The sequence below is a fragment of the Pelodiscus sinensis genome, chromosome 2 (genome assembly GCF_052426305.1).
Source record: "Pelodiscus sinensis isolate ZL-2025 chromosome 2, ASM5242630v1, whole genome shotgun sequence".
Taxonomy (NCBI): domain Eukaryota; kingdom Metazoa; phylum Chordata; order Testudines; family Trionychidae; genus Pelodiscus; species Pelodiscus sinensis.
The window spans coordinates 137,876,369-137,904,125 of record NC_143053.1 but is presented as its reverse complement, the minus strand read 5'-3'; the positions used below and the strand labels follow the sequence as shown (position 1 = coordinate 137,904,125).

The window sequence follows — 27,757 nt, the reverse complement described above, 5'->3', positions numbered from 1 at the left end:
CAGTGCAATAACAATGGTTATTTCAGATGTGTACTCCACTCAGGTGTCGGTGCATCCTCACATCGGCGATCAGAGATTTTTAGCCTAGCAGTGCCTTCCCGCACCGTGAGTGCACAGCAACCGTCTCTTAGCTGTGCGCACAGTGTGAGTGTCCCTCTGTTTCTTTTCTACTGGAAATCTTCTAACAGAGACCAAAGTACAGGGGAGGAAGGGATGATAGTGGAGCACCCACAGGGACACACATCTCGAAGAACCATCATTATAGTATAGGGTGAGTAACTTCTTCTCCTTTGAATGGTGTCCCTGTGGGTGCTCTACTCAGGTGACTGAAGAGCAATACCCACAGTATTGGGGGTGGGTCTGTGGCATTATCTGCCAGAAGAAGCAAGGATGGCATTGCTCACAGACGCGGTAGGTACTGGTCCTTGCTGTAATGCATAATTTTGTGCAAAATTATGCAAGGAAGATCATGTAGCCATTCTGCAGATATTGGCTAGTGGCATATTGTATAAGAAGGTTGTGAATGCAGCCATCGCTCTGGTAGAATGTGCAGTGACTGACTGCGGTGCCTCTTTGTATCTGAGTCTGTAGCAGGTGTTTATGCAAGTTGCTATCCATATGGATATGCATTTTTTGGAGACAGCATCTCCCTTGGTAGGGCCGGATGTGGATATAAAAAATCTTCTTGATTTTCTAAAGCGCTTAGTCCTATTTAGGTGGAATGTGAGTGCCCTTCTTGTACCAAGAGGGTGTAATATCGCCTACCTACGGAAGTTTTGTGGTTTGGGATGGTAAGTGGTTAAGTAAATGGGCTAGTTGATATGGAAGTCAGAAATGACCTTTGGTAAAAACTTAGGATGGGTTCTAAGGATAATCTTACCCTTGGTGAAGAGTGTGTAGGGTGGGCCCAACATAAGGGATGCGATTTCCCCTATCTTTCTTGCTGATGTTATAGTGACAAAGAAGGACACCTGGCTTAAAGGTTTGAAAGGTGGTCTTGTTAATGAGTCAAACACAAGGTTTAGGTCTCATGCTGGAACAAGCACATATATGGGGGGGCTGTACTTTTTATAGGCTGGCTAGTAACTGCTTGGTAATGGGATAAGTGAACACAGATACGTCATATACCAGCTCATGGAAAACAGTGATGGCCAAGAGATGAACTTTTATGGAGCTGATGGAGAGCCACATGTCACTGAGATCTATTAAGTATTCTAGCACGGTAGGTATTGAGGAGTGGTTGTAGATGGTGCTGACTGCACCATTCCTGAAACCTCTTCCATTTGTTTTGATAGGTGTATCTTGTGGAAGGGCAGTGACTGCTGAGGAGGATCTGTTTCACTCTCTGGAAGCAGGTAAGTTCAACATTCTGGAACCATGGAGAAGTGAGGTGGCAAGCTGCAGGTTCTGAGGATTTGGGTGGTATGTTCGCCTGTTGTTTTGAGTTAATGATTGGGAAGTGATGGAAAATTGAATAGGTTTGGTGACTGACAGGTAATGGAGGTAAGGAAACCAATGCTGCCTGGGCCAATATGGCCCTATTAGGATGACTTTCAATCGATCCTCTCAGGTCTTGAAGATTACCCTGGGGATCAGGAATTGGAGGGAATGCATATAAAAGAGGATCTGTCCATGGTATGGTGAACGCATCCCCTGAAGTGCCCAGCTTGTAGGCATCTCATGTGTAGTCTTGCTAGGGACACCACGAAGGTTGTGACTGTCTTGTGTCCTAAGGCCTGTAGGCATGTCCAGACAGTTGTCACCGGGGCCTGTAGAATGGTTTGTACAATGCTGCACACAGCTCACGGAGTGTTTGAAAATGGATCAGGGAGAATGCCCCGGCCACCGTAGAATCTAGTACTGCTTCAATGAATTCTATTCTCTGAGTAGGATCCAGAGTAGATTTCTGTATGTTTATTAAAAGCCCAAAACAGGTAAAAACATCTTGAGTAAGGGCTGTCATAATCACAGTATGTTGTTAAGAGGACCCCTTGATTAAGCAACCTTTGAGATATGGGAATATGGTGACTCCCTGATTTCTGAGGAAGGCTGTGACTATGACTTGGAGAAAATGTATTGTGCTGTCAATAGTCTAAAAGGGAGGACATGATTTTGGTAATGTTTTGTGCCCACCTGGAATCAGAGGAGCCTCCTGTGGTCCAGATGTACTGTTATATGAAAGTACGTGTCTTGAAGGTCAAGAGATGAAGACCAGTCCTTCTCGTCCAGTGCCAGGATGATGGTTCCAGAGTTACCATCATGAACTTGTTGTTGCTTATACACTTGTTGAGCTTTCTGTGATCTAAGACTGGCCTCCATCCCCTGGTCTTTTTCGATATGAGGAAACAGTTGGAATAGAACCATCTTCCATGAAACTCTGTGGCACTCACCCTATGGCTCCTATGATGAGCAATTTTTGAGCTTCTGCTTGTAGAAGGGACTTGTGAGAGGGGAACCTGAAGAGGAATAGGGAAGGAAGATGGGAAGGGGATATAAATAAGAAGGGAAAGGTGTAGCCAGTTCTTATCATCTTGAGGATGCACCAGTCCGTAGCGATGAGAGCTCTTTGGTAGTAAAAGGGCCTCAAACAATGATGGAACATGTGGATGGTACACACCGGATGTTCAGGGTGCTCACTCATGCCCTTGACCAAACCCCTTCAAATATGTTGCTTAGCAGCAGTAGATAGGGACGCTGACGCCTGAGCATGCTGCACCCTTGTTCTATTTGGCTGTTGCTTGAGCCTGTTGTCAAATGGCCTCTGATGCTGCTTTTCGTAGGAGGTGTCTCTTGTCCTCTGATATGGGGTGTATCTCCTCCTCTTATTGGGCAGCGAGTACATTCTGGCATGTGTCTGGAGGACTGTGCGTGAATTTTTCATGCAGCGGAGTACCTCATCTGATTTAGCCATGAATAGTTGAGCTCTATCAAAGGGCCGATACTCCAACTTAATTTGCAATTCCCTCAGAACACTAGATGACTACAGACAAGAAGCTTGGCGCATAACAATCACTGTTTCAGTTGATCGGGCCACCGTATCTGCTACATCCATCTATGTTGGAGTGTCTTCCGACAATGGACTGGTCCTCTTTCATAATGGACACAGTTGTGGCCTCTTTCATTCTGGTAGGTTACTGAGCAGCTCCTGAAGCCTAGTGTATTTAGAATAATTGTAATTAGCCAGGAGGGCTCTGTAGTTAAGAGATCCTAAGCTGGAGTGTAGCAGATGAATAGACTTTCCTCCCAAAAATATCAAGCCTTTTGTGCTCCTTGTCCCGGGGTGTTGATTAGTACTATGGTTGTCTAGATCGGTGACAGACAGAATCAACAACTAAAGAGTTTGGCTGGGCATGAGAAAAGAGAAAATACTTTGTCCCAGTGAAGGACATGGATTTTCTATTGACCCAGCGGTTGGTGGGTGGTATAGAGCCTGGCATTTGCCATATGGCTTCCAATGGCTCCATACTGGCCTCATTTATAGGTAGTGCAAACTTACAATATGTGGAAGGTTGTAAAATTCTTACCTGCTTGTGCTGGTTTTCTTGCACTTCTTGTAAGGGTATGTCTTGAGACTGTGCTACACTTTTGAATAATTCCTGAAATTGTTTCAGTTCATCTGCTAGAGGAGAAGAGGATGGGAACACTGCTTCATTGGGGGAGGACGAGGATTGCTGAAGTGGAAACTACTGTCTGAATCCGACTGTGGTAAGTCATCGTCCTCCTCTACAGGACCAGTTTAAGTAGTAGCTGACGGTGATGGTGGAGGATGGGTGGAGCGGATTGAGTAGTCTGTGGGGGGGACTTTGCTGGGGTATGTGTCAGGGTAGCTGCAGTCGAGCAATGAGATCGGTGCCAATGAGATGGTGGCGGGTGGTATTGGGCCCATGGTTTCCAGGGTGGTTACTGAAGTTGATATTGTTTAGGTGGGTACGACCATGAGTGATTGACCCAAAGGTATTAAGGATGATGGTATGAAGGCCTGTGCCTGCTTGGGTGCCAAGAGCTCACTGAAGCCATTGGTGATGAGTGCTGGGAGGAAAAACATCTGTCCTGCCCGGTGCCAGGTCCAGTACCCGGAGATGACAGCATCGGGGAGAATGAACTATTTTCGGAGGGATGCTGGAGTGCACTAGGTTCCTAAATCCTAGAGGAATGTGGAGGTGTCTTATTCATTGATCAGGAGGGAACTGGCAATAGTGATGGTTGGTGCCAGGGCTTAGGTCCACTCAACTTAAATCCACTCTGCTGCGGTGCCGAGGAATACTTGAGTGCTGCTGGGCGCCGAGACTGGTGATTGCACTGTCATGGTGTCCTTCAGCACCGGTGGAAGCAGCATCTTTGTGGGTGCCAGCGCTGTCAATGCCCTTTTCGGTTCCAGCTCGGCAACTGTTGTCAGAACCAGCTTTTGTTTATGAGCCATGCTGGATGTTGACGAACATGCAGCATGTGAAGTACATGGCACAGCTTGCAAGGAGCGTGCCGGAGAGGCCCGGGACTTATGGGAATCCCTTATGGGTGACAAGTTAGCCCTTTTTTTCAGGGTTGTGTTCCCAGGGAGCCGTTGTCTTGGCTTCTGGCGGCTGTAGAGATTTCTGCTAGAGCAAGCTTTTAAACCTCATCACCCGGTCCTTCTTTGCCCTGGCAGTCATACTTTGACAATGTGGGCACTTTTGCGCCACCTGGCTTTCACCTAAGTACTTCATACAGAAGGCATGACTGCTTGAAGCAGGCATCAAGTCTCTACAGGAGTCACAATTTTAAAAACCAGGAGAACCTGGCATAATGCTTAATTGGGGCGAAGAACTTAGAGTGGAAAATAAACAAGAGGAAAAACTGGACAGTAACTTTAAAAAAAAAACACAGTAGCTAACTACTAACATTAAGCTGAGTAAAATTATGAACAATTACATTTTCATCTCTCTCCTCAGCTGAGGAGAGCACTGCTGGAAACTGTCTACTGCTGAGGATGGTAGAAAAGGAACTAAGTTAGTTCGAATTAGCGCATCTAGACTTAAAAACTAGTTCGAATTAGCGTTTTGCTAATTCGAACTAGCATGTCCACACTGAGTGGACCCTGAACTGAGGTTAAGGATGGCCGGAAGCAGTGCCGGCAGGGCATCAGGTTAGGACTTAGAGCGTGGAGCTGCTGTCTCAGGCTAGCCAAGGGCTGTGCTTAAAGGGTCCCGACTCCCACCCCGAACAGACAGTTCTCAGGGGTGCCCCACTTGCAAAGCAGTCCTGGCTTGGAGTGCCCTGAGTGCCCACACTCGGCACATCACAGCACTCGGCCATCAGCCCGGCTGCACTTGCCGCAGGCTGCCATCCGGAGGGGGGGTCAATCAAGGGGCTTCAGGAGAGCTTCCACCCCGAGGAGCCTGCAGAGCCACCCCAGTCCTCCCCATCGGGGGCTCGTACCCCATTCCTCCCTCACCTCCTTCCACTTACCCATCCCTAGCCCCCCTTCCTGATGTACAAAATAAAGGACACATGTGGTCAAAAATAGAAACTCTGTTTATTGAACAAAACTGGAGGAGACTGGGAAAAGAAGGTGGGAGAGGGGAAGACAGAGGGTGGGAGAGGGAAGGGCAACTAAAATAATCAAGGGTTTGGAACAGGTCCCATATGAAGAGAGGCTAAAGAGACTGGGACTTTTCAGCTTAGAAAAGAGGAGACGGAGAGGGGATATTATAGAGGTCTATAAAAACATGAGTGGTGTGGAGAGGGTGCATAAAGAAAAGTTCTTCATTAGTTCCCATAAGAGAAGGACTAGAAGACACCAAATGAAATGAATGGGTAGCGGGCTTCAAACTAACAACAGAAAGTTCTTCTTCACAAAGCAAATAGTCAACCTGTGGAACTCCTTGCTGCAGGAGGCTGTGAAGGCTAGAATTATAACAGAGTTTAAAGAGAAGTGAGATAAAGTCATGGAGGTTGGGTCCATGGAGTGCTATTAGCCAGGGGGTAGAAATGGTGTCCCTGCTCTCTGTTTGTGGAAGGCTGGAGATGGATGGCACGAGACAAATGGCTTGGTCATTGTCTTCGGTCCATCCCCTCCAGGGTCCCTAGTGTTGGCCGCTGTCGGCAGACAGGCTACTGAGCTAGATGGACCTTTGGTCTGACCCAGTATGGCCGTTCTAAGCTCAGGGCTCAGGGTTGGGGGTCTCACTGGACCACCTTGATTTTCATGCACACCTGCTCCTGGGTGGCCAGGCTGGCAGCTCTCCTGCCCTAGACGGCCACTTTCCTGTGCCTAGTGCGGAGGTTGTGGGTGAGGTCCACGATGTCTGCACTGGACCAGGCGGGCGCCCGCCTCTTGCGGACCTGGGCAGGCTCCCGGGAGCCGCCAGCCTGGTCCCGGGAAGAGGCGGAGGGCTGGGGGGCAGCGGGTGGCTGCCTTGAGCCGTGCCAGGTGCAGGGTCTGCTGGCTGGGTGCTGGCAGGCTTGCACCTGGCACGGGCACCATAGCCAGCCCGTGCCCCTTTAAGGGTTCCGGAGCTGGGAGGGGGGCAGACGAGTTTCCCTGGTGGTGCCCAGAGAGGCCGCCAGGGAAAGCTGGGGAGGGCTAGCCTCCCACTAGTTCGAATTAAGGGGCTACACAGCCCTTAATTCGAACTAGTTAATTCAAACTAGGCATTAGTCCTCGTAGAATGAGGTTTACCTAGTTCGAATTAAGCGCTCCGCTAGTTCAAATTAAGTTCGAACTAGCAGATCGCTAGTGTAGCGCCTATCAAAGTTAATTCGAACTAACGTCTGTTAGTTCGAATTAACTTTGTAGTGTAGACATACCCTGGCTGCCTGCCACTATGTGCGCCTCTGATCATAGAGGCAGCAGCTCGGGGTGGCAGCAGCCCCCGTCCCCCTCGCTGCTGCACTGGGGGGGAGGGGTAGGTAGCACTGCAGAGCCAGTGCTGGGGGGAAACCAGCTTTTAAGCCAGCTCCCCCTGACACCAGCTCCTGCCTTGAGGCAACAAGGGGGGGGGGATGCGAATAGTTGACTAGATTAACGGATAAGCCTAGGCTTTATCAGTTAATTATCTACTCACCTCACTTGTTCACATCCATAGCTCCCACACCCCAACTGTGTGAGCATTCATGGCCCTTCATATGATTTCTGTACCCTGAGGTGGCCATTGGGCCAAAAAATTTGTCCATTCCTGATTTATGGCCTACTCCAATATCCCAATTGTCACTATCAGGTTGGGTTGCCATAGCAACCTTTCACAGTTCACACTGAGTGTGCTTGACCTCTCCACTGGCACTCACTGAAGTTCCAAAGTGGGACTTAAGTCTTGCAGTGGACTTTGTTGTGGTCAGGTACACATCAGGAGCAAATTCTTTCTAACCAATTCTGAAGCAATTATTCACAGCAGCTGGACCATAAATGGATCTCTGGCTCCAGTCCCACAAAATAAATAAAACTTACCAATTGAACACTACAGTCCAATAAGGGAGTGTGCAGTCTGGGTCAAACAAAACATGACTGTAGCAAATTTATTTACACTAATTTAAGCAAAGAGTTTAATCGACACGTAGGCTGCATCTACACTGCAGGACTTAGCTACACTAAGTCAATTGTGTAGCTTATTTCGAAATTAAGAGAAGCTACACAGCACTTATTTTGAGATAGAGCACTCTTCACCTGACTTTCCTTATTCCTCGTACAATGAGGGTTAAAGGAGCCAGAGTAAGAAGTCCTCCAGCTTGACAATATTTTGACACTATTTCAAAATAACTGCCTGCTGTGTAGATGCGGACTAAGTTATTTTGGAATAATGCTAGTTATTTCAAAATAGTGTTGCAGTGTAGACGTACCCTTAGTATTACCTTACCACATGGTGATAATATGGTTGATACAAGCTTGGGTATATAGGGAAGTTATGTTACATTCCATACATTGACATTTATAGAGAGTTTGGGCACAAATTATTTTTACATTCATGGCAAGTTTGTTAATCACATCATGCTGATATTCCTGCCTTAGCTCTGTTATAGTTATAGGAAGCAATTAATACACATATTTATCATTTTTGAGGCAGTCATTACCCACCCTCATCCCCACTCTAGAACTTTGTCTAGCACGTAGTAGAAAAAAGTTCACCCACAAAAAACTAAACCTGTGAAAGCCTTACATCAGTGGGCACACAAATATTCCCATTGACTTTGATGGACATTTTACATGAACAGGTGCGCTCATATTTGTGAGTAAGGGTTGCAACTGTATTCCTATGTAGATGCACAGTGATGGAGCTAATAACGGTAATGTCGTTAACTGCACTGTTAAACTCAGTTATTCAGAATTCTCATTACTTGATTCCATCTATGCATTTCCCCACAATATAATTTTAGTTATATGCTTATGTCTGAGATACAATAAGGATGCCAGTATTTTCAACACATCACATGCCCACGGTCACACTGTGCAGCTGGATCTATATGGATGCATTCTTGTGTGGAGTTCACCTGACTTTAGCAGATGTCCACCTATATGGATCAAGTAAGAATATGGCCTATATGTAACAAGTTTTGCATCAAAGTTATAGGAGAAAATCCAACAGTTTCACATTTTTAAACTCACGAACTAAAACATTAGAAAAAAATTCAATAGATCTATTCACCTAAAATCTAATAAAATACTCAAGTAGGTTTAAATAAAATATAAATATAAACTCCAATCAATTTGAATATGAAAGGAAAGGGAAAATATCAGAATTAAGAATCTTTTTCTCATCAGCAATGAAGTGGAAAGGCCTTCCTTTTAATCAAATGACTGAAAATAAATTAACGTGTAAACTTACTCTTGCAATGACACCAGAGATGAACACCGTTGGTTTAGGTGGGCTGCAAAATAAGAAAGATTAAAGTTATTTAATTGATGTTTTTAACTTTACTTCTCCTCATGGGAAAAAATAACATAGGTACAACAGAAGTAAGACTTTGTCAACTTAATGTAAGATAATCCTGGGTGTTCTTGGCAACTAATGGATGCTTGAAATAGAATAGACAAATTCTCCCTTCAACCTTGTTTTGCTACAGTAATTAGTCCATTAAAGCCCAAAACACCAATGGAACTTTTCTTTGGCTGCTGTCTCTTCAAATTAATTGATGGACACTTACAGATTAATTCAACAATACAGTTTGCTTATTTGAAGTTAGGGGACTTTTGTTTATAGTGGTTTGCAAATCCTTAGTTTACACATCAAAGCTACTAGCAGTATTTTTAGACTTTCTGTATTTCTGCTGCAAAATAAACTAGTAGTTAGGGTTTATTGCTGCTATAATGCAGAATAAAAACAGGTTGAAAGTTTATGCTTGGTAGTCTAGTGAGCCTCAGAAAAAGCAAATACCCAAAACCCATTATCAGAAACATTTATAACATTACCATTCCAAATATAAAGCTATAGAAACATATCTGTTATAAACAAAACATGACATTCTAAGCAGCAAATTTGGCTCTTGCTTTTCCCACATACAAATTCTCATTCACCTTTATTTAAAGCAGAGTTTGACTCCAATTCTTTTCTGCATGTGAGAACTTTACAAAATATACTCTCTCAAGTGCTAAAATGAACTAAGCAATCAGATGATTCATCATAAGAATATTGCACAGAACTTTAATACTTCACAACTCTTTGCAAACTTTAATTAATCCTATAGATCGGGGTCTGTAACCTATGGCTCTTGTGCCAAATATGGCTCAGTATTGAATCAAATATGACTCTTTTGTCATTCTCAAAGTGCATGCAACTTTTAAAATTAAAATGAAAAATTAATTCAAAAATTTAAAAATGTGTAATTACTCATGTATGTTGAATGCATTCATGAAGCTGAATTTGACCAGTTATAATGTAAACTTCAAAGAAGTGTGCAAAAAATTACAGCAGCAGAAGTCCCATTAAATAAAGTCTGTGAGTACAATATTTTATTTATGCTATTATTAATCATCATGTCAATTATCAATAATATTAAGTTGTGTATTTTCAGTCATGCAAGTGGGCGTTCTTACAAGACACTTTGTTGACCACTTGTTCTGAATTTTGATGTAGTTCGGCTATTTGACTTGAAAAGGTTGCTGACCCCTGCTATAGATGATCAGAGGACATACACAGACAGTAAACAGAATAAATTTTTAACCATAAGCAATGATTTAATTAATTCTTAACCATACACTAAAACAGTATTATATCACTATCTTATCTGAACACTTTGTTCTTTTTATAACAGCATAAATAATGCCTTATAGAAAACTAAAAATAGTAAATACGAAAGGGAAAAAAAAGTTTGAGGGGAAAATAATAGGGAAATGTCAGGTAGTAAGACAAATCCATTTGAAAGCACTAATACCTTCTGTAATAGCAGAAGAATATATACTAAGTTCGTCTCTTTTAATATTTTTAATAGGCAAGTATCTGTAACCTGATATTTTAATTTCACACTCGCTGTGCTGGTGAATGGAGGTTACATACAACACAGATATGGTGAATTTCAGAGCAGTATTCAAAAAGATTTCATTTAAAAACTCTATGGAGAAACTCTCATTAAAGATTTCAAGACATGTTAAAGGAAATGAATAGTAAACAAAGAAAAATGAATGGCAAATGGTTCTTTAATAATATACAAAACCTTGTTTTAAATCTCACTTTCTAGAAACAGTTGTTTGCCATGACACTTTTGAATAGGTTACATAATGGCAAATCTGTTTCTGATGTACTTTTCTTACATTCTTACATTCACTATGTTCTGATGATGCATTCAAATGCAGGCTTTAGTTTCTTAGAAAAAGTTTGTGTGTATTGGACCCACTATGCTTTGTCAACCTGTCACCATAAACCATTATGCTTCCTGTTGCTTTTTTTTAAAGGGGGCGGGGACTTGGCTAGGAGCAACACTTCTGATTAAATAAAGGAAATTTTTAACATAAAAAATGTTTTAAAACACCTCTTATTGCAAACTCTAGTCTAGAAAGCGTTTGGAAACTCTGGTCTTGTGTGTCACATAGTATTTAAAGAATACATGGCCCCTTGAACTAATTGAGAGCTCATTCTAGTTTTTTACTCTTATTTTTCATTTGATTGCTTTCTGTCTTCTTGCTCTTGCCAAAGAAATTACACTGAAGATTATGTAAGACTTTAAAATCACCTTCCTAATCAATTAAGGTCAAGAGCAGTTTGAGGATGGCATTTCAGATGGTATAGCAGAACTAATTAATGAGACAGTTGAGACAAAAAATAGGAATACTCATTTCCTGATATTCTCAGATTTAATTCACCTGGCTTCTACCTCTAGCTCTGCACATATACCCTGGAGCTGTTGCTGATCCTAGCTGCATTGGCCAGAATGAGGGCGTAATTGCCTACCATAAACTTCAGCTAAATCACAAAAATCCTTAACGCTAACTTTAGTATAGACAGCTACATTAACAAATCCTGTAGAACTACTGCAACCAAAAGAGGAAAAATCCCAATGGTAAAATGCAATTGTTTTAATTTTTATTTCCACAGTAAAGATCCATACAGAATAGATTTTAAACTTACATATACCAGTCTTTTGTCCTCTGTCAGCAGCCTCTTAATTTTTCTCATCTAGAGCATACATATTTGTTTTTCCCAAGATTAAATATTTGAGGAAAATTGTAAGAGCACCCACTCACAAGATTTGGTGGCCACACTCTGCAGCCACCATAGAGAAGGTTCTCCAAACCTTCCAGCCCAGAGTTCATCTGTGCTCACTGATGTCAGGGTGCAAAACTTCAGATCTCAATCCTGTCCTACCCTTCTGGAATTTTGCAAAACCAACAACAAAAAACTGGTGAGATATTCAAGCCATCTAGCTCAGCCTTCAAAAGTTATTTGGAAGTGTATTATAAAACAAGAGTTAACTGTCTTCAATTTTAGCGTAGTGCCAATTTAAAGGTCTCATAAATACTACTTCACAGAGGTGTTTTGAATGTACCAGGTTGCCGCCTTTGATTCTGACATTGTCTAAGAAAATAAATTGAGATGATTAAACACATACTGAGATGATTAAAAACACATTTTCCAGCAAACAAAGTAAGAATAACAACAAGCACACTGCTCATCAGTTGGCCTGAAATACTTTCTGATTTGCTTATAATGTATTTGGGTTATTAATTTCAGGACACAAAAGTAATAATTAGCCTGGCTGACTACCAGAGGGAAATATTCTGCTTGATTGCACACAGACATTCCTTATCTGAGATTCTACGACACACTATGCTGTTGAGGTTGTTTGTATGCCAACCAAAACCACATTCTGAAACCTGCAAAATGATCCACAAGATGGCACTGTTGAACCTCCTAGTGTTGTGTACTATAAAAAAGTTTTAAGAAATGGCAAATAAAGCTTCCTCTAAGAAAAAAAGCAAAAAACAAAACAGACAACCCAGTATACAGACAACCCAGTATACATAAGTACTTACTTACACATTATACTATACTATAGTTGGAAAACAATTGTATTGCTCCATGTGAATTTGAAAAAAAACCTATGTGAAATCTCCAACCACCTCAAATTGTTTCCCTGTTCTGTACAGCAAATGAATGAAGTTTTACAAGCCTTGAAAAGTTCCCAAAATCTTATGTATATATTTTAACAATAATTAGTTTTGTTATTCATATACAAGTAAATTGGATGTTCTAATCAGAAATAATTAAGTATTTTGCCTTTTCTATACATTTAAAGTATTTAGTCCTGCTCTTGCTTCATTAATTAAGGCTCAGCCTGGTCATTTTAACATACAAGTGAGTCCCAGGGAATTCAGTGATGAAGTTGGCACAAGCAACAGCTGCAATATTATGTCCGCTTATTGTCTGTAGCCTTTTATGTTTTAAACGTGCTAAACACAAATTTTATTTCAATGGTGACAACATTGAAAGGAAAATCTCATCAATGGAAATAAAAGGCTTATCAGCCAGAGAATTAGCCACAGACATTAAAACAGAGAGCAGCTAGGTAACAGCTAGGTAAACTGGGTCAATACCAACTGTGCCACTATCTATTTGGATTCCTGTCTAAACTTCACCCTCTGATCAGTTGGCATTTTATAAGTTTATATCGTCCTCCATTATACTCCTTTGAACAATGGAATGCAAAGTTCTTCCTCTCCACTGTGTACCCTTGCTTCAAACATGGAAGATTCCTGACTATTATGAAGAGAAGTCTCCACTAGCTTAACTTTCCAACGTCCTCCATGTTTTATATAGTTGGCTGTCTGTGCACAGCTCTAGGGTGTACCTCTGCTGTTACTCAAAGCTTTCTATATCAACTGTGAAATGAAACCAACACAAATGTAAAATATTGATGTTCTTGTAAATTCCACTGTGCTACTGTTAGCCCTGGAAAGAAAAAGGCACTGGAGCTGTCTGCAGACTCAGAAAGACAGACTTGTATCACTTCACATTCAAAAGGCATCTCTGAAATGCCTACATGCCCAGAACTTTGTGCCTTCTATTGTTCCTCAGTCTCCAGAGAAAGTTTCCAATTTGCCAGCGAACTTTTTGGAGGGATAAAGGTTTGATGCTTTTTCATCCTTTCTTTTTTAAAATATTAAAGATTGTCTTGTGGTTCACCCCCACCCACCAAAATCATGAATGTTTATGCTTATTTTCCATTTGTGAAACATCAGGTCCTGGCTTCTTTCTTTAAAAAGAGAGTCAGAATCACAAGTCCTGATGTTTTCATTCTCAACACACACTAGACTTCATTTTCTACATGGAAAAGCGCTCAAGTTGACAACAGAAAGCAGAAACCTTTCACTCTCTTTCAGTCACCTCTAAGGCGAGCCACTGGAATGGCAAGTAGTCGACTCTTCATTCCTTTCCCAACCACAAATGTCTACGATTCCTAACAGCATCACCTGGGTCACTTTTTTCTTTTCTACTACACTCCTGAGTTTAATATATAGGGCCAATACTTGATATAAAAATCAACTGAAAAACTTCCACTGATTCTAGTAAGACCAGCTTTTGGAAGTTAGAAAGTATAACATTAACAATGGAAATATCAGAAGAATAAAAATGAGCAGCAAAGGGATTTACAACATTCAGAGGATTTTTAACTGAAGTCTTAATCTGGGGTGGAAACAGTTTCTAGCCCCTTAAATATTTATGAAAACTATGACAATGAATAATGCTTAAGGTATAACTCTCCTGTCCAGGATAGTGAGATAACACCACCTATTTACTACATTAGTATTAAAATCAAAGCTAATTACAATCACTTATATGTCAATAAAGATAATCATTTAGTGCTAACTGCTGCAACAAAAAGTTGCTGAATTTTCTAGTTAAATTAAGGTGCATCACATCTGTCATATTCCAGCAATATGATTATCTGAATTAGGGATGTGAAAGGCTAACTTTAATGAGTGATGCTTACCCGTTCCAGTTACCAGGGAAGGGAGAGACTGGAGAAGCTCCAGCCTGGCGGTAATGAGTCGTAATGGGCGGGGTGGAGCTCCAGCCAGGCTCTACTGGCCTCTTAGTTCATCCCTCGTTTAATCGGTTAACTGGTTAAACATCACGTTTAACCCATTAAAATCTGAACACATGTGCTTGTACCAGAAGCTAATACATGTGCTAATACAGTTCACTTTAATATGTATAATGGAATTTTGTAACCTTAGGGCATTTGGTCTTGTGCTCATTCTGTTACCTATCTCTCCCCTTGGTGACACTGCTAGAAGATTACAGTTTTCTCCATGTCACTGACCCCTTTATAGCTCTTATGTTCATTCCTGAGTTTCTTTCAGGAATGCATGTCAGTAGTGTTTCCCAGTTCAAGCAGTCAAAACCTAATCTTATCTCATATAAAACAGCAGGAATATTTATTAGTAGTTTACAGATGGGAGGGAACAGAAAATGATTATTGAAGTAATGGATCAGTCCTCAAAAGTTAATAATTAAATCCAAGATAAAATTATAGATTTTACCTCATCTTCTCATCTCTTGACTATAGAGAAACTTGACTATAGTGTTCTAGAATACCTTAGAAGTGGTATTTCTAAGGCTTCAGCTGTGATATGTCTCCAGCAATAATATGGAGTCTGCTTAAACATGGGCCTAGTTCTAGCACACTCAACCTTTGATGGAAAAATCAGGGTCAATCAACAAAAATGCAATGTTCTCTTTTTCTTCTTTCCAACATCTAGTGAGTTTAGATTAGCAACAATTCCTTTAAGAAGCCTGCCTGGTTTCCTTGCTTAACTCAAAAGGACCTCCCTTTCATCTGATGTACAATTAGATATATAAACTCAGTTCCATACATTTTAACAGTTCTTCTATTTGCTAATGATCTAAGCCATCACTTTTATAGAATGTCATTAATATGCAAATGCAGAGATTCCTCCTGGTACAGTAGATCATTTGTACTCTGCACAATTTATCTGTGTAATGGAGTCCCAGTACATCAAAGAGTAATTGAGCTATAGAATATTAAGAATCATAAATATAGATAATAAAACGATTAAAAATGGAAATACTACTTGTCACGATAAGTTAAGATATAGCAAGAAGGCACACCGACTATGTGCATTCGTAAAGGTGCTGGTGTATGGCTCCAATAATCTGGGAGAACATGTCTACACACCCACTGATATATATTGGTAGCAAAATAGGGCTTACTAATTTTAAATTTCACTTTTAGAAAAAGCATTTATAAACATAATGAAACCTTATAACAATTCTTGAAATGTTAAATACGCTTTCCCTATTTCTTAGTATGTTTGTTTAGACTACGTCTTCCCCTGTCAGGGTAAGAACTATCAGGAACATCTATCTCAGTGGTTCCCAAACTGTGGAAAATGCCTACAGAGGAAAGTACTGGGGGCACACAACCAAGTTAGGCTGCACAGGACATGACAAGGGAGTGCCACATTTCCAGTCCTACTCCTCCCCAAACGCAGTCAGCCCCCAGTCCTGCTCTGCCTCTCTAAATCAACTCAGATACCAGGCACAGCTGCACTCCCAACCCTGCTCTGCCCCATGTTCAGCTATGTCCTCATTCTCTCTGCACACCCTGATATTCCCACATCCCCAGTTTTCCCATGTCCCCAGTTTCATATCCAGCCCTGCAGTCAGCCCAAGCTCACCTGCTGAGGCAATCTTGGTTGTGCTATAATGTGTGTGTGTGTGTGTGGGGGGGGGGGGGCAGAGCAGGGCAGACAACTTCACCACTAGAAGGGTGGCGAAGCACTGGAATGGGTTACCTAGGGAGGGGGTGGAATCTCCATCCTTAGAAGTTTTAAAGTTCCAGTTTGACAAAGACCTGGCTAGAATGATTTAGTTGGAACTGGTATGCTTTTAGCAGGGGATTGGACTCGATTACCGCCTGAGGTCTCTTCCAACTCTATGACTCTATGATTCTGTTAAGGGGGGGGGGGGCACAACTGGATGTTTTCAAAACACTGACTGAGCTGAAAGACCTCTTTCAAGTTTCTCAGTACTGAATAGTTCCAGTTTAGTTTTTAGCAAAAGCAAGTGGCTGGAGGTCCCTTACTACCTCTGAAAATGAAGCACAATTAATTTGAAAGGGGGAACTGAGGAAAATGAAAAAAAAAAAACCACAGTTTTTAAAACTGATTCTCCTCTCCCTGCTTCCTTCCTGTTAATATTTTTCTCTTTTAACTGCCCAGCTATGCAAACTCCTACCTACCCCATTTAACATGATAAGCACAAGGTGTGTTGTTCTTTCTGTGACATTACTGAGCCATATACCACTTGAAACTGGTATATTATCATCAAAAGGTCCATTTGGCCAATGAGAATGTGGCTTTAGACAATGAATGTCCCCAGTTAGACTACTTAGTATTTCTGAATAATCATCGTTGTGATTTGCAGTATCATCATCTGGTATCATAATTCCAGAACATGAATTTGCTATCAGGAGCAACCTAAGTTTCACTGAAGATAAGAAAATGCACAAGTGAATGTGAGATGGTAGGTACTTGCTGGTATAGCTGAGGTATTCATTAGTGGAATCACATGGTCTTAGAAAACAAGAACAATAACCAAAATCTTTTCTATGTGGGACACTAGCTTTCTTCATCCACCTTAAAGGTGTGGGTGTTTTTTTTCTAGGGTGAACAAAATCTGAATCAGCAGACTGGACAAATCTGTACAGACATTGCCAACATTCCCTGCACATATCCACTACCCTTGGATAAAAGCAATACCAATAGTATGGCACACTGAAGAAGAGGCAAATGCCTAACACAAATGTTTAAGGAACAGAATTTCCCAAGAGAACATGACAAATTCTAGGGTCACAGATGAGAGAAATGCACCAGTGAAAGGAAAAAGAAACCTCTGAGAAAAGGCTTGTGCCCTCCACATGACCTATTTTACAATATATAACATAAATCTTAAAAAGGAAAGAATGAAATAAATTACTTGTTCATTTAACCAAATCAGATACTATTACACGGATTATTAAGATGAAACTGAGTTTAAAACATTTAATAGCAAAACTCAATATAAAGCAACCCTAACATTTGCACAATGCTGGGATCCTAAGAAAATCTTTTAAGACTGAACAAATAAGTTAGGTCACTACAGACATATAGGACAACATAAATAGGATACATAAGAGCTTTTATATGTTTTCCACTTGGATTCACCAGTAATTATAATTCTTCTTCCACAGTCTTTCTGAGATGGCATTGTTATGATCTGGTATTTAGGAATCATTCTACCAGCAGGCAAGTTGGCATATCCTCCCCAAATCAAATATACAGATAACGAATGGATAGATTAGTTATCTTCACCAATAAAGGGGAGAAAATACTAGGTGTAAAGAGGACAGTCCTAATGTAATAAAAGACCAACCATTTTCTGATTTTCACCCTCTGCTTTCATGGAATAATTTTATATTAACCAACATGGCATTCCTATTATTCACAGTACATTCAAAGGAAAAGCAGACCTCCTGTGTATACTTGCTCTGAAAACTTGCTGTTATGACATTAAAATTGACAGAAGGGTATTGGCTTCCTGTCATATTTATTTAAAATCTTTATAGAAAAGAAACCTATGGAGATATATTCTAGGCACCCAGATGACAGCAACACTATCGCTGCAACATAACAGCCATCTGCAAACTAAGGTTTAATTTCATTTTTATCTATCAGGGGGCTCTCCTCAAACCACACTCAGATGAAGGGAATAAGGGGAATTTACACAAATTTTACAGGCAAATTTTTAGTTGTATGTTTCTTTTTACTCCTGTAACATTTCAAGTAAGTATGGCATTTTAAGGATCCCCTAGCATTACTTGGAAAAAGTAAAAATTATATTTTAAATTATGAGTCATATGGGACAAAAACTTTTTTCTAAAGCGCAGCTGGAAAGTGTAAACGGCTTTGGTGACACAACTATACATAGAAGAAAATTAAGAATTTAGAAGACCCAGAGGGTACACTATAATTTAATGGTTGGTTCAGTCTTGAAGCACCATCTATGAATGGAAATGGGATAAGCTAGCTCTCTCTCGTACCATCACTTCTCTTTTCCCAGGCTCACTCTGGGAACAGTATCTCGGCAGTGACTGGGTAGGAAGTAGGCAGATAGATGCACATAGAGTAAGGCAAACTGGGGGATGAAAGGCATTCGATTTCTTTAATTTAGCTGGTAAAGGTCTTACAGCCCTAGGCTGTATTGCTTTTCTGTATCTCTGCCTCTGCAGTGGAACACATACACCCTTTAAAGAAGGCACTAGTAGCACATCTTTTATTTTGGGTGTGCACATCCTACACTCAAAACTCCGGTCACCTGAAGAAGTGGGCTGTGCCCACGAAAGCTCATGATACCATCTACATGTTTTGTTAGTCTATAAAGTGCTACCAGACCATTTGTTGTTTTTTAAGTTTATCTTCAATGGAGTAACCCAACCAGGGAGTCGGAGGCTGGAAAAAGGTAAGAGATCCAGAACTGGCAGAGAAATCCTGGCCCCCTGCAGATTCACTATGATTTGTGTGGTCTTGGAGCATATTTCACAGGATGACATACTCTCATCCCCCTTTCCCTAACAAAATAACATGAGAAATTCCCTGAGAGACATTCCATAGGGTTATCTTCTCCTTTAATCTTTTCCCACTGTGATTCAGGGTAGTGATCCTTGATCTATTGATGTTTTAATTCACCTGGAAGATGAAACTAAATAGAGCATTACAGGCATTATTTCCTACTAGCAACATTCAGTTTTTCCTAATTAAGGACAAGTGTATTTGCAAAGTACTTGTGAAGGAAGCCTCCCACAATGAATGGACTTAGGATGACAGAACTATTTGTAATGAACCCACTCAAATCTCCACCATCAAAGTTAACATTAGCCATTGCTCTGTGTGTGTGTGCATTTCTCTCTCTCCCTCTCTCTCTCTCAGAAGTTTTTTCTTTTTTTTCCCCCCCACTCGTCATTATTGTTGGCACTTGCCATTTATTGATATGCATTTTCTTCTCCATCTTTTTTGTTTCAGAATCCTAGGATGAGGGCTAAGGCGCTTTCCATCTCCACTACTCTCAATAGTCTCATATCTCAGTGACAAACAAGCTCTTGAGTCCATGACACGCTCTTCCATTCAGGCTGAGAAGTGGAAGAAAGAAACTGCTTCCTTCCTCCTAGGTTTTATACTATGCTCCTAACTTCTTTTGTCCAGGGAAGTGAAAGGCCAAATATCATTTCACTCTGCTGCAGCCACCACTGGGAATGTATTATGTGCAGATATACCAGTCAAAACTTCTGCTATAGGACTCTCCCACATGGCTTCATTTGAAATATATGAGGCTTCATCTGAAATATATAAGGAGGCACTAGAGGATACAGGAGTCCTCTGATCTTTAGCCAGATTTAACTCTTTGGCAGATACCAAAGTGTGCCTAAATGAACTAGAAAGCCCAGTTCCACACATTAAATATCCAACAACACAAGCACATATGCATACAGCCAGAACGCAGCAACATATTTCCAATATTAGTTTTGCCATAAACTTGCAAATGGAGATTTCAGTGCGCCTTGGACCTCTAGAGAGCTGGCTAGCCAAACCAAAGATACATGAAGAAACATTAAATTACTTTATTTAAAGCTGCGAGGTACTGAACATGTTGGCTCTACATCTGCATTCATAATACACTAGGCTTAAGAGTGTGTGTGAACCTGCAGAAGAATCATCTACCAGTTCTTAAATTACATTAAGATTGCTGTATCCATAATGTATAGTTTCAGCTTCTGCAGAGTCCATTATGAAAGTCAGGATTCTGACAAAAGCAAAATTGCAGAGAACTGTATGATGAATTAAATGCCAGTGATACCGCTGCTAAAATATTACATTATGGAATTTGTTCACTGTTTCACCTATGAATCCTGTGTAAACAAAACAAATTATGAGTACTACTTAACTACAGCGTGTTTTGAGCCAAAGACAACTCAAAGCATGGAAACTATTTCACATGTACAGCACAATCTGTTGGTTCTCCCACGAACATATTGCAGGGTGATTAAAGCAGGATACCAGGAATGGGTCACTCCTGGATTTTATTCATAGCTATGCCACAGATTCAATGTATGATTGTAGACATTTAGGCCACACCTACACTGGCCAGTCTTGCGCAAGAACATATGAAAATGAGGCGCAGCGATAAATATCACCATGCCTCATTTGCATACTTAATGAGCCGCCATTTTGCACAAAAGGCTTCTGAGCAATAAGGAGCAGTCTACACTGCCCCTTCTTGCGCAAAACCCCCATCTTGCATAAGAGCCGTTCTGCTGCTTGTTGTCAGGCAGAACGGCTCTTGCGCAAGAGGGGGGTTTTGTGCAAGGGGCAGTGTAGACTGCTCCTTCTTGCACAAAAGCCCCTTGTGCAAAATAGTGGCTCGTTAAGTATGCAAATGAGGCATGGCAATATTCATCACGGTGCCTCATTTGCATATGTTCTTGCGCAACATAGGCCAGTGTAGCCTTAATGTGTTGGTTTACTCATTGCAAAATAGGTGAGATAGTACTTTACATCATCTTACAGTATCCCAAAGGTAAAAAATTGTCTGTAAAGAGCTTTGGGTTCCACAGATGTAAATTGTTAGATATGCAAAGTCTTACTGGTCCAATCCTGAGGTCCTCACTCAGTTTGTTCTCACTCCTGGAGTTTGCTTGATCAAAAAACTGTGTAAGATCAAAGGCCCAATTACGACCTTGAAATCTGTGCAAAGGGAGAACACTTCCTGCATGTATCTCATCCCTCTCACCCAGAAAGGGAGGTAGGTCAATTACATCCACAGAAGCCTTCTCCTTTCTCCTTAGACCAGTGGTCTCCAACCAGTAGATCGGGATTTACCAGATCTTGGAGCCTCTGTCAGGGGATCCTGACTGGTCTGGCCAGGAAGCTCTTCTCAAATGCTGGCACTTCAGTTGCCCCTCCCCCCACTGTTGTGCGGCTTCTGCCTTCTGCCTTGAGGCTGCCCCCTGGGAGCCTCCAGCTTGTTGTGCAGGTTGTGGGGGGGTGGAGGGGAAGAAGAGGAAGAGTGCTGATGTCAGGGTGTCCTTCCTCCCTCCACTTCTGTACCCTGTCTCCACACAGAGAAAAGGGGATGGAGGGAGCTTGGCAAAGTAATCTCTGTCACTCTCACACATAGTGTGCTTATCTGTCATTCTCACAAACACACACTGCCCTTCACTCTCATTTCCCGACCCAACACATACATGGGGGGTTGTTGTTACTTATTTTAATGCTGGCAAAGTGGGTTAGTTTTGGTTTTGACTGGTCTGCGCATTTCATAATTTTCATTTCTGTCTTACGCTTACATTTAATTGTTCCAGTAGTGAGTTCTCAAATGCCTAACCCCTCGTGGCTGGAGTCATTATCCCTGTGGTAATTGCTGCTCCTGGACGTGGTTGGCATGGCCCTGCAGCCCCTAGAAAAGGCAGAGCAGGGGGTCTCCGTGTGCCGTCCTTGCCTGCAGACACCACTTGTGCAGCTCCCATTGATCAATAACAGGGAACTGTGGCCAGCAGAAGCTGTGGGCTCAGTGCCTGAAGATGAGGGGCAGCATGTGACACCAGGAAGCCACTGCTGTACACGCCAGTTGCTTTCAGGAGTGGTGCAGGGCCAGGCCAGGAGTAATCCTGCCTTAACCCCACTGTTCCATCACCTGGAAGCTGTCTCAGTTAAACAGTGCCCAGCCAGAACCTATCCCAGCCCTGAAACTCCTCCTGCACCAAATCTCCTGTCCCAGACGTGAGTGGGGATGAAGGGGGCAGGGGCAGATCAATGGGCTGAGGGGGAACAGGGATGTGTGAGGCGAGGGCAGGAGGAGGATGCAGGAAGTGCTAAAGGAAGGTTGGGGGGGGATTTATGGGGCAGATGGGAGCAGGGGTGCAATGGAGAGAAACTCTGAGGGGGAGGATCACAGGGAGGAAAAAGGGGGGTGCTGGAAGGGGAGGCTGGAAGCAAGAGCAGCCTGACTGGGAAAGGGAGAGACACAGGGCCTGGAGGAGACAAGGAGATATAATGGCAGCTCCCCCATCCCATGGGGCAGGGAGAGGGGGGAGCTCACAGGTGATTGGGGGTAGCACTCGGGGGCACCAGCTTCTGTGCCCCTGACAAAATTTCAGTTGCTAAATAGGGTGCCCCACATGCCTCCTGCCCCGTGGGTGCCCCTCAGTGCACCTCCCTCCCTTTGCAGGCACCAGTTGCCCTTGCAGGAAGGCTGCCCCACTCAGCAGCCAGAGGGGAATTCTTTCTTTGAATTTTTGTTAGTGTTGAAGATATCTGCAAACTCTGATCCGTTATGGACTGGTAACATTTTATTTGCATAATGAATATGTAAATAAAATGTTGCCAGTCCACCAAAAGTTTGAGAATGGGTTTGCCGGTCCATGGTATAAAAAACATTGAGAACCATTGATCCACAAAGTTTATAGGCTAGACTCCCTCTTTCTCATCTCATGTCACAACAGAAGAATATACTTCAGGAGGAAACTCTGCAAGAGGAACTTCAAGTAGTTTCTAAACTTCTGCTTGCTATTGCTACAAAAGGGCAGAATAGTCTTGGGTAAAGACCTCGGATATCCAACCTGCAGATATCCAATTTGACTGAACTGTAGTTGCCTCCTACATTACCTCCTGTGATTTTACAGAAAGCTCAGGTAATTGGCAGGAGGCGAATTCTTCTTCTCACTAGGCAATCAAGATCCAGAATTTCCCATTCTTCATTTCGCCAAATGTCATCTCAGTGCAATTCTTAGCATGAGGCAGCTTCACAGACAGGGATTCCCCTATATTAAGGTGTGATGCCCTTGTCTTCAGGATGAAGTGATCTGAATTGCTTGATTTAAAAATATATTTAGTTTAGAATAGGCTGAAACTTTGTAAAACCAATTTTTGAATTTGTGATAAAAATGCCACTATTGGTAAAGTACATGACAATTTTAGAAAGGGAAGAGACCCTGACTTGGCAACTAGTTAAGCAGGAATACTGTTTTACTTATATGCAGGGTTCGACAAATTGCTGTTTCTACTCCCCCGTAGCGAGTAGATTTCAGCCAAGTGCCCTGTTCACCGGTGGCGAGCGCATGCGCAATGCGTGTCTTGCGCATGCGCAGTGCGGAGCTGGTGAGTAGATTTCGCCGCCGTTTGTCAAGCCCTGTTTATATGAATAGTCTTATTGTTTTTAACAGGATTCCTCATGTGCTTAAAGTTAAGCGTGTGTATAAATGTTTGCAGCATCGGGGATAAAATTGTATAGTTTATTAAAAACATCTAGGAAAAAAACTTTATTAAAAAAACACACAGCTTCAGAAGTTTCAGAGGGGTAGCCATGTTAGTATGTAACACTACTTCAGAGTTATTTACACTTTCAATACATTAACAAAGTTGTTGTGAATTTTTTTTATACACAGGCCAGAGTTTCAAAAATAAGAATGTATATCAACTAAAGCTAGTCAAAAATGTCAATGCGTTGAACGCCAAATGTTTTGCAACAACTGTCCCAGCTCAATCCGTTTTTGTGGAATTGCAGACCAGGTGATTCCCACACAACCCTTCTAACCAGACAGGCTTCCCTCAGAACTCTGCCCTCTCTGTTTTCCTGGAAGTCTGGGCTTCCAGCTCCAGGGCGCACCCACATTGCAACACTGGGTTGGGTAATAGTGAAACTGACAAGAACTGACAAGAATCATGTCCATTTCACTAAGTAGCTGCCTGGATCCCAAAGAGCATATGTTGTTTCCAAAATACATTTCAGTTTCCAAATCAACATTTTTTCTGAATCTTTGGTTCATAGGATATTTTTAAATTTTTGGTTTTGGTCCAAATAAGAACAAAAACAAATATCAAAATGTAAAAACTTACCATTAACTAGAAAATCCAACTGTTGCCTAGCTCTACTTTTAAGCCCTTCCTGAGGCACCTAAGGTGGGAGTTTCGAAAGCATCTATGTGATTTAAGAGTACAAGTTCTACTGATTTCAAACTGCAAAACTTTTGGAGGAATGCAATTTTATTAAAACATATCTGCTTTATTCATTTTTGAAAGCTTAGTTCATTGGAGATGAATGTTAGTTGCAAATACTATATTTAACATTTTTACATTTTACAGTTTAGTTTCATTCATACAGTATGGAGCGTAATGAGAAAGTGGGCTTGTTTTTTACAGCATACCTGAAAATGTTAAATGAGAAACTTATAAACAAAAAAACAAAAAATACACCATGCAACACACCTGAAATTCTACCAAAAATTAGGAAATGAAAAAATGTACAGAAAACCACTTTAGCAATAAGACCAGAAAATGGGGAAAAAGAACTAGCAATATATAAATAAAAATTTCAATTTAAAATAAAAAAAAATGACAAATAATTTTAAGGTTTTTTATATCCTTATATTATCCTCCCTTATCTTAAAGCTTGTTTATTTTAAGAATAGCAGAACTGCTCTGAAAATTCATACAAATGTTCATTAAAAAGACATATACACAAAATAGAATTGCAATTGCCAAGACTCATGGCTCATTTAGTTTAGTGTCCTGTCATTGCGCCTGATTCTGTAAGATGCTCCCTTGCTCTGATCCAATGAAGCACTTAGACACCCAACTTTAAACCAGTGAAAAATAGTCTTGCAGCACCTTAGACACTAATATAAAATGTAGATGGTATCATGTGAGCTTTCATGGGCACAACCCGCCCCGAAAGCTCATGATACCATCTACATCGGGGCGAGCAAAAGGGCCTCTGCGGGCTGCATCTGGCCCGCCAAGTGAGTTGACCCAGCCCGGGGAGGCCCTGCAGTAAGGGACTGGGGTACAGAGGAAAGTATGGAGTCTGGAAGGGAGTGAGTGAAGGAGGCAGTTGTGACCTGGGTTAGGGAACCAGATGCAGGAGTTTTGGTTGTGACCTTGGGCAAGAGGAGGTCATGATCTGGTGAAGGCTACTAGTGTACAGGAGAGGGTGGCAGGGATTGTGACTTGGGACAGGGTGCAGGGACAGAAGGGGGTTGTGACTTGGGGCAGGGAACTGGGGTGCAGGAGCTTGGGTTGTAACCTAGGGCAGGGGATTGAGAGAAGATATGGGGCCAGATGATTTGGGATATGTAGGGCAAAGAGTTGGGGTATCAGAGGCAGGCTCTGGCTGGAAGCCTTACCTACTTGATTCCCAGCCAGCAGCCTTTCAAGCAGACTCCCTGCCTGCCCATCCCCGCCCCGGCTACAAGGGCCATGTAGGTTTTGAACGGCTACACTCCTAGGGAGCGGCGGAGGAGGGTTCTTCACTATTAACAGGCAGTTCCCATTGGCCAGAAACCAGACAATGGGATTGTGCTGGGGGCGGGAGCAGAGTGTGAAGCAACACACTCCCCTCCCCCAGGCTCACAGCTGTCAAAGAGAAGTGGCCACAGTAGCCCCTTTTCTGAGCAGTGGGGGGAAGGCACGTAGAGCAAGTAGGCAATCTGCCTGAGGCATCCTGCTGCATCCAAGGGCTGGATCTGGCAGATTGATAGGCTAGATCCAGCCCGCAGAAGATATTTTGCCCAGACCTGCTGTAATACGCCACTCCTATGTATCAGTATCAAGTTGGTTGCCTTTCAGTTTCATTGACTAGCCTCTTGTACTCTGAGGTAAAGTAAATAGTAGTATCAAATCCATTCTCTCTACTCCATTTATTGCAAAGGTTGGGAACCTATTTTGGATTGGGGGTCACTGACCTACCAAAAAATCAGTTGGGTGCTGCACACAAGTGAAAAGCAAAAAAAAAAACCAAAAGCAAACTCTCACTGATGTGTCCCAACTTAGAAGGACACTCCCTACATGCCCCTTGCACACCAGAGCCCATGGGGGCCCAGACTAATAGAAAGGGTGTGCTCTAGCCCTGTGGAGGGGCTGGAGTGCCAGCAGGGGCTCCCCAATGCTGGGGGGTAGCCCTGAGCCTCGAGGGCCATATCCAGGCAAGCAAGAGGCCGTATCCACCTCCCAGGCCTTGGGTTCCCCACCAGATATATCTTTTAGCATAGTTCTATTATGACACACTGATTTATCTTCTCTCTCACCTATTAGAGCAAAAAGGCAGATTCCCAGTTCAGACATCTCTCCATGCCTCTATCTGGCTGCTTGCCCATCTGTGAGTCACTTCTAGACCTTTTTTCTTTTCAAATACAGGCTATGGTCATGCAGGAGATCACTGGGGGCCATGCACTTAATTAGCAGAGCCATGTAGGCCTGCTCACTGCATTCTGGCTATGGCCACAGTTGGCCTGGAAGATGGCAATGGGATGAGGTGTGGGATGTGGTGGGGGGTGGTAATGGGGGAGTGTGCAGGGCCGTGGTGACTCCCTGAGCCATGGGAGCAGAGGTGAGGCACCTCTCCCACTGCCCAAGGCCCAGAGCTACTGTGTGAGAAAGGGCTAAAGGAGTCTTCTCACCTTGCCACAGCCCCAGGGAAGCCTGCCTCCATCCGACCCCTCCCCCCCTCCACTATGAACCCTTCAATTCCCCTCCTCCCCCCATCATCTCCCTCTTGGTGCACATAAAATTCCTTCTACACATCGTGGGGAAAAATTAGAGGGAACATTGTTCAACTGTATTTCTTTCTTTCTATTATAGACAATTGAGGGAGAAGTTTTAACATGTAAATGGGAGGTCATCTGTGCATAAACTAGCTATTTTTGACAAGATTTGTGTGCTTACTCTTCACCTGACTTTGTTGAGCAATGAAAATATCTCTAAAAATTGAAGAAGCCTTACTTAATAAAAGTAAGTTGGATCAAAAGGATATCTCACTTTTAAAAGGGAAGAGGAAATAATGGTCCAAATTGCTGCACCAGAATATTTTGCTATTTCAGAAGCAGAAATTCCCAAATATAACAGAATCAAATTTTACAGCAAGTTCTGAGATATATTGTCAAGCACACAGATATATACTCTGTCTTAAAAATGTCAAAGTACCAAAGCAATTATTTCCCAATGAGAGCTCTGATCCCACAGTGGCTTCTGGTGGGAAAAATTGGCAGTGCTTATTGTCATTTAAAATGAATGGAAAAACTCTTTAGCACTTTAAAGACTAACAAGATGGTTTAATAGGTGATGAGCTTTCATGGGCCAGACCCACTTCCTCAGATCATATTCTGGAAGAGAACTGGCATGACCATATATATACACCAAAGAAATACAATGAAAAAAGTGAGTGCATTATAAAACTGACAAATCAGATTTAGAACAGAAGGTGGGGTGAGGGAGAGGAAGGGAGGGAATAGCTATTTATGAGTC

At 42.2% G+C, this 27,757-nt stretch overlaps 1 protein-coding gene across 1 annotated transcript in view; it reads right to left on the bottom strand.

Moving 5' to 3' along the window:
- The window catches only part of DAP (death associated protein), an 87,692-nt gene that overhangs the window by 9,423 nt on the left and 50,512 nt on the right, over positions 1-27,757 (bottom strand). The window contains exon 3 of the mRNA XM_075921471.2: positions 8,796-8,838. Coding sequence (XP_075777586.1) covers positions 8,796-8,838 — 43 coding nt within the window. The remainder of the gene's footprint in view (positions 1-8,795; positions 8,839-27,757) is intronic.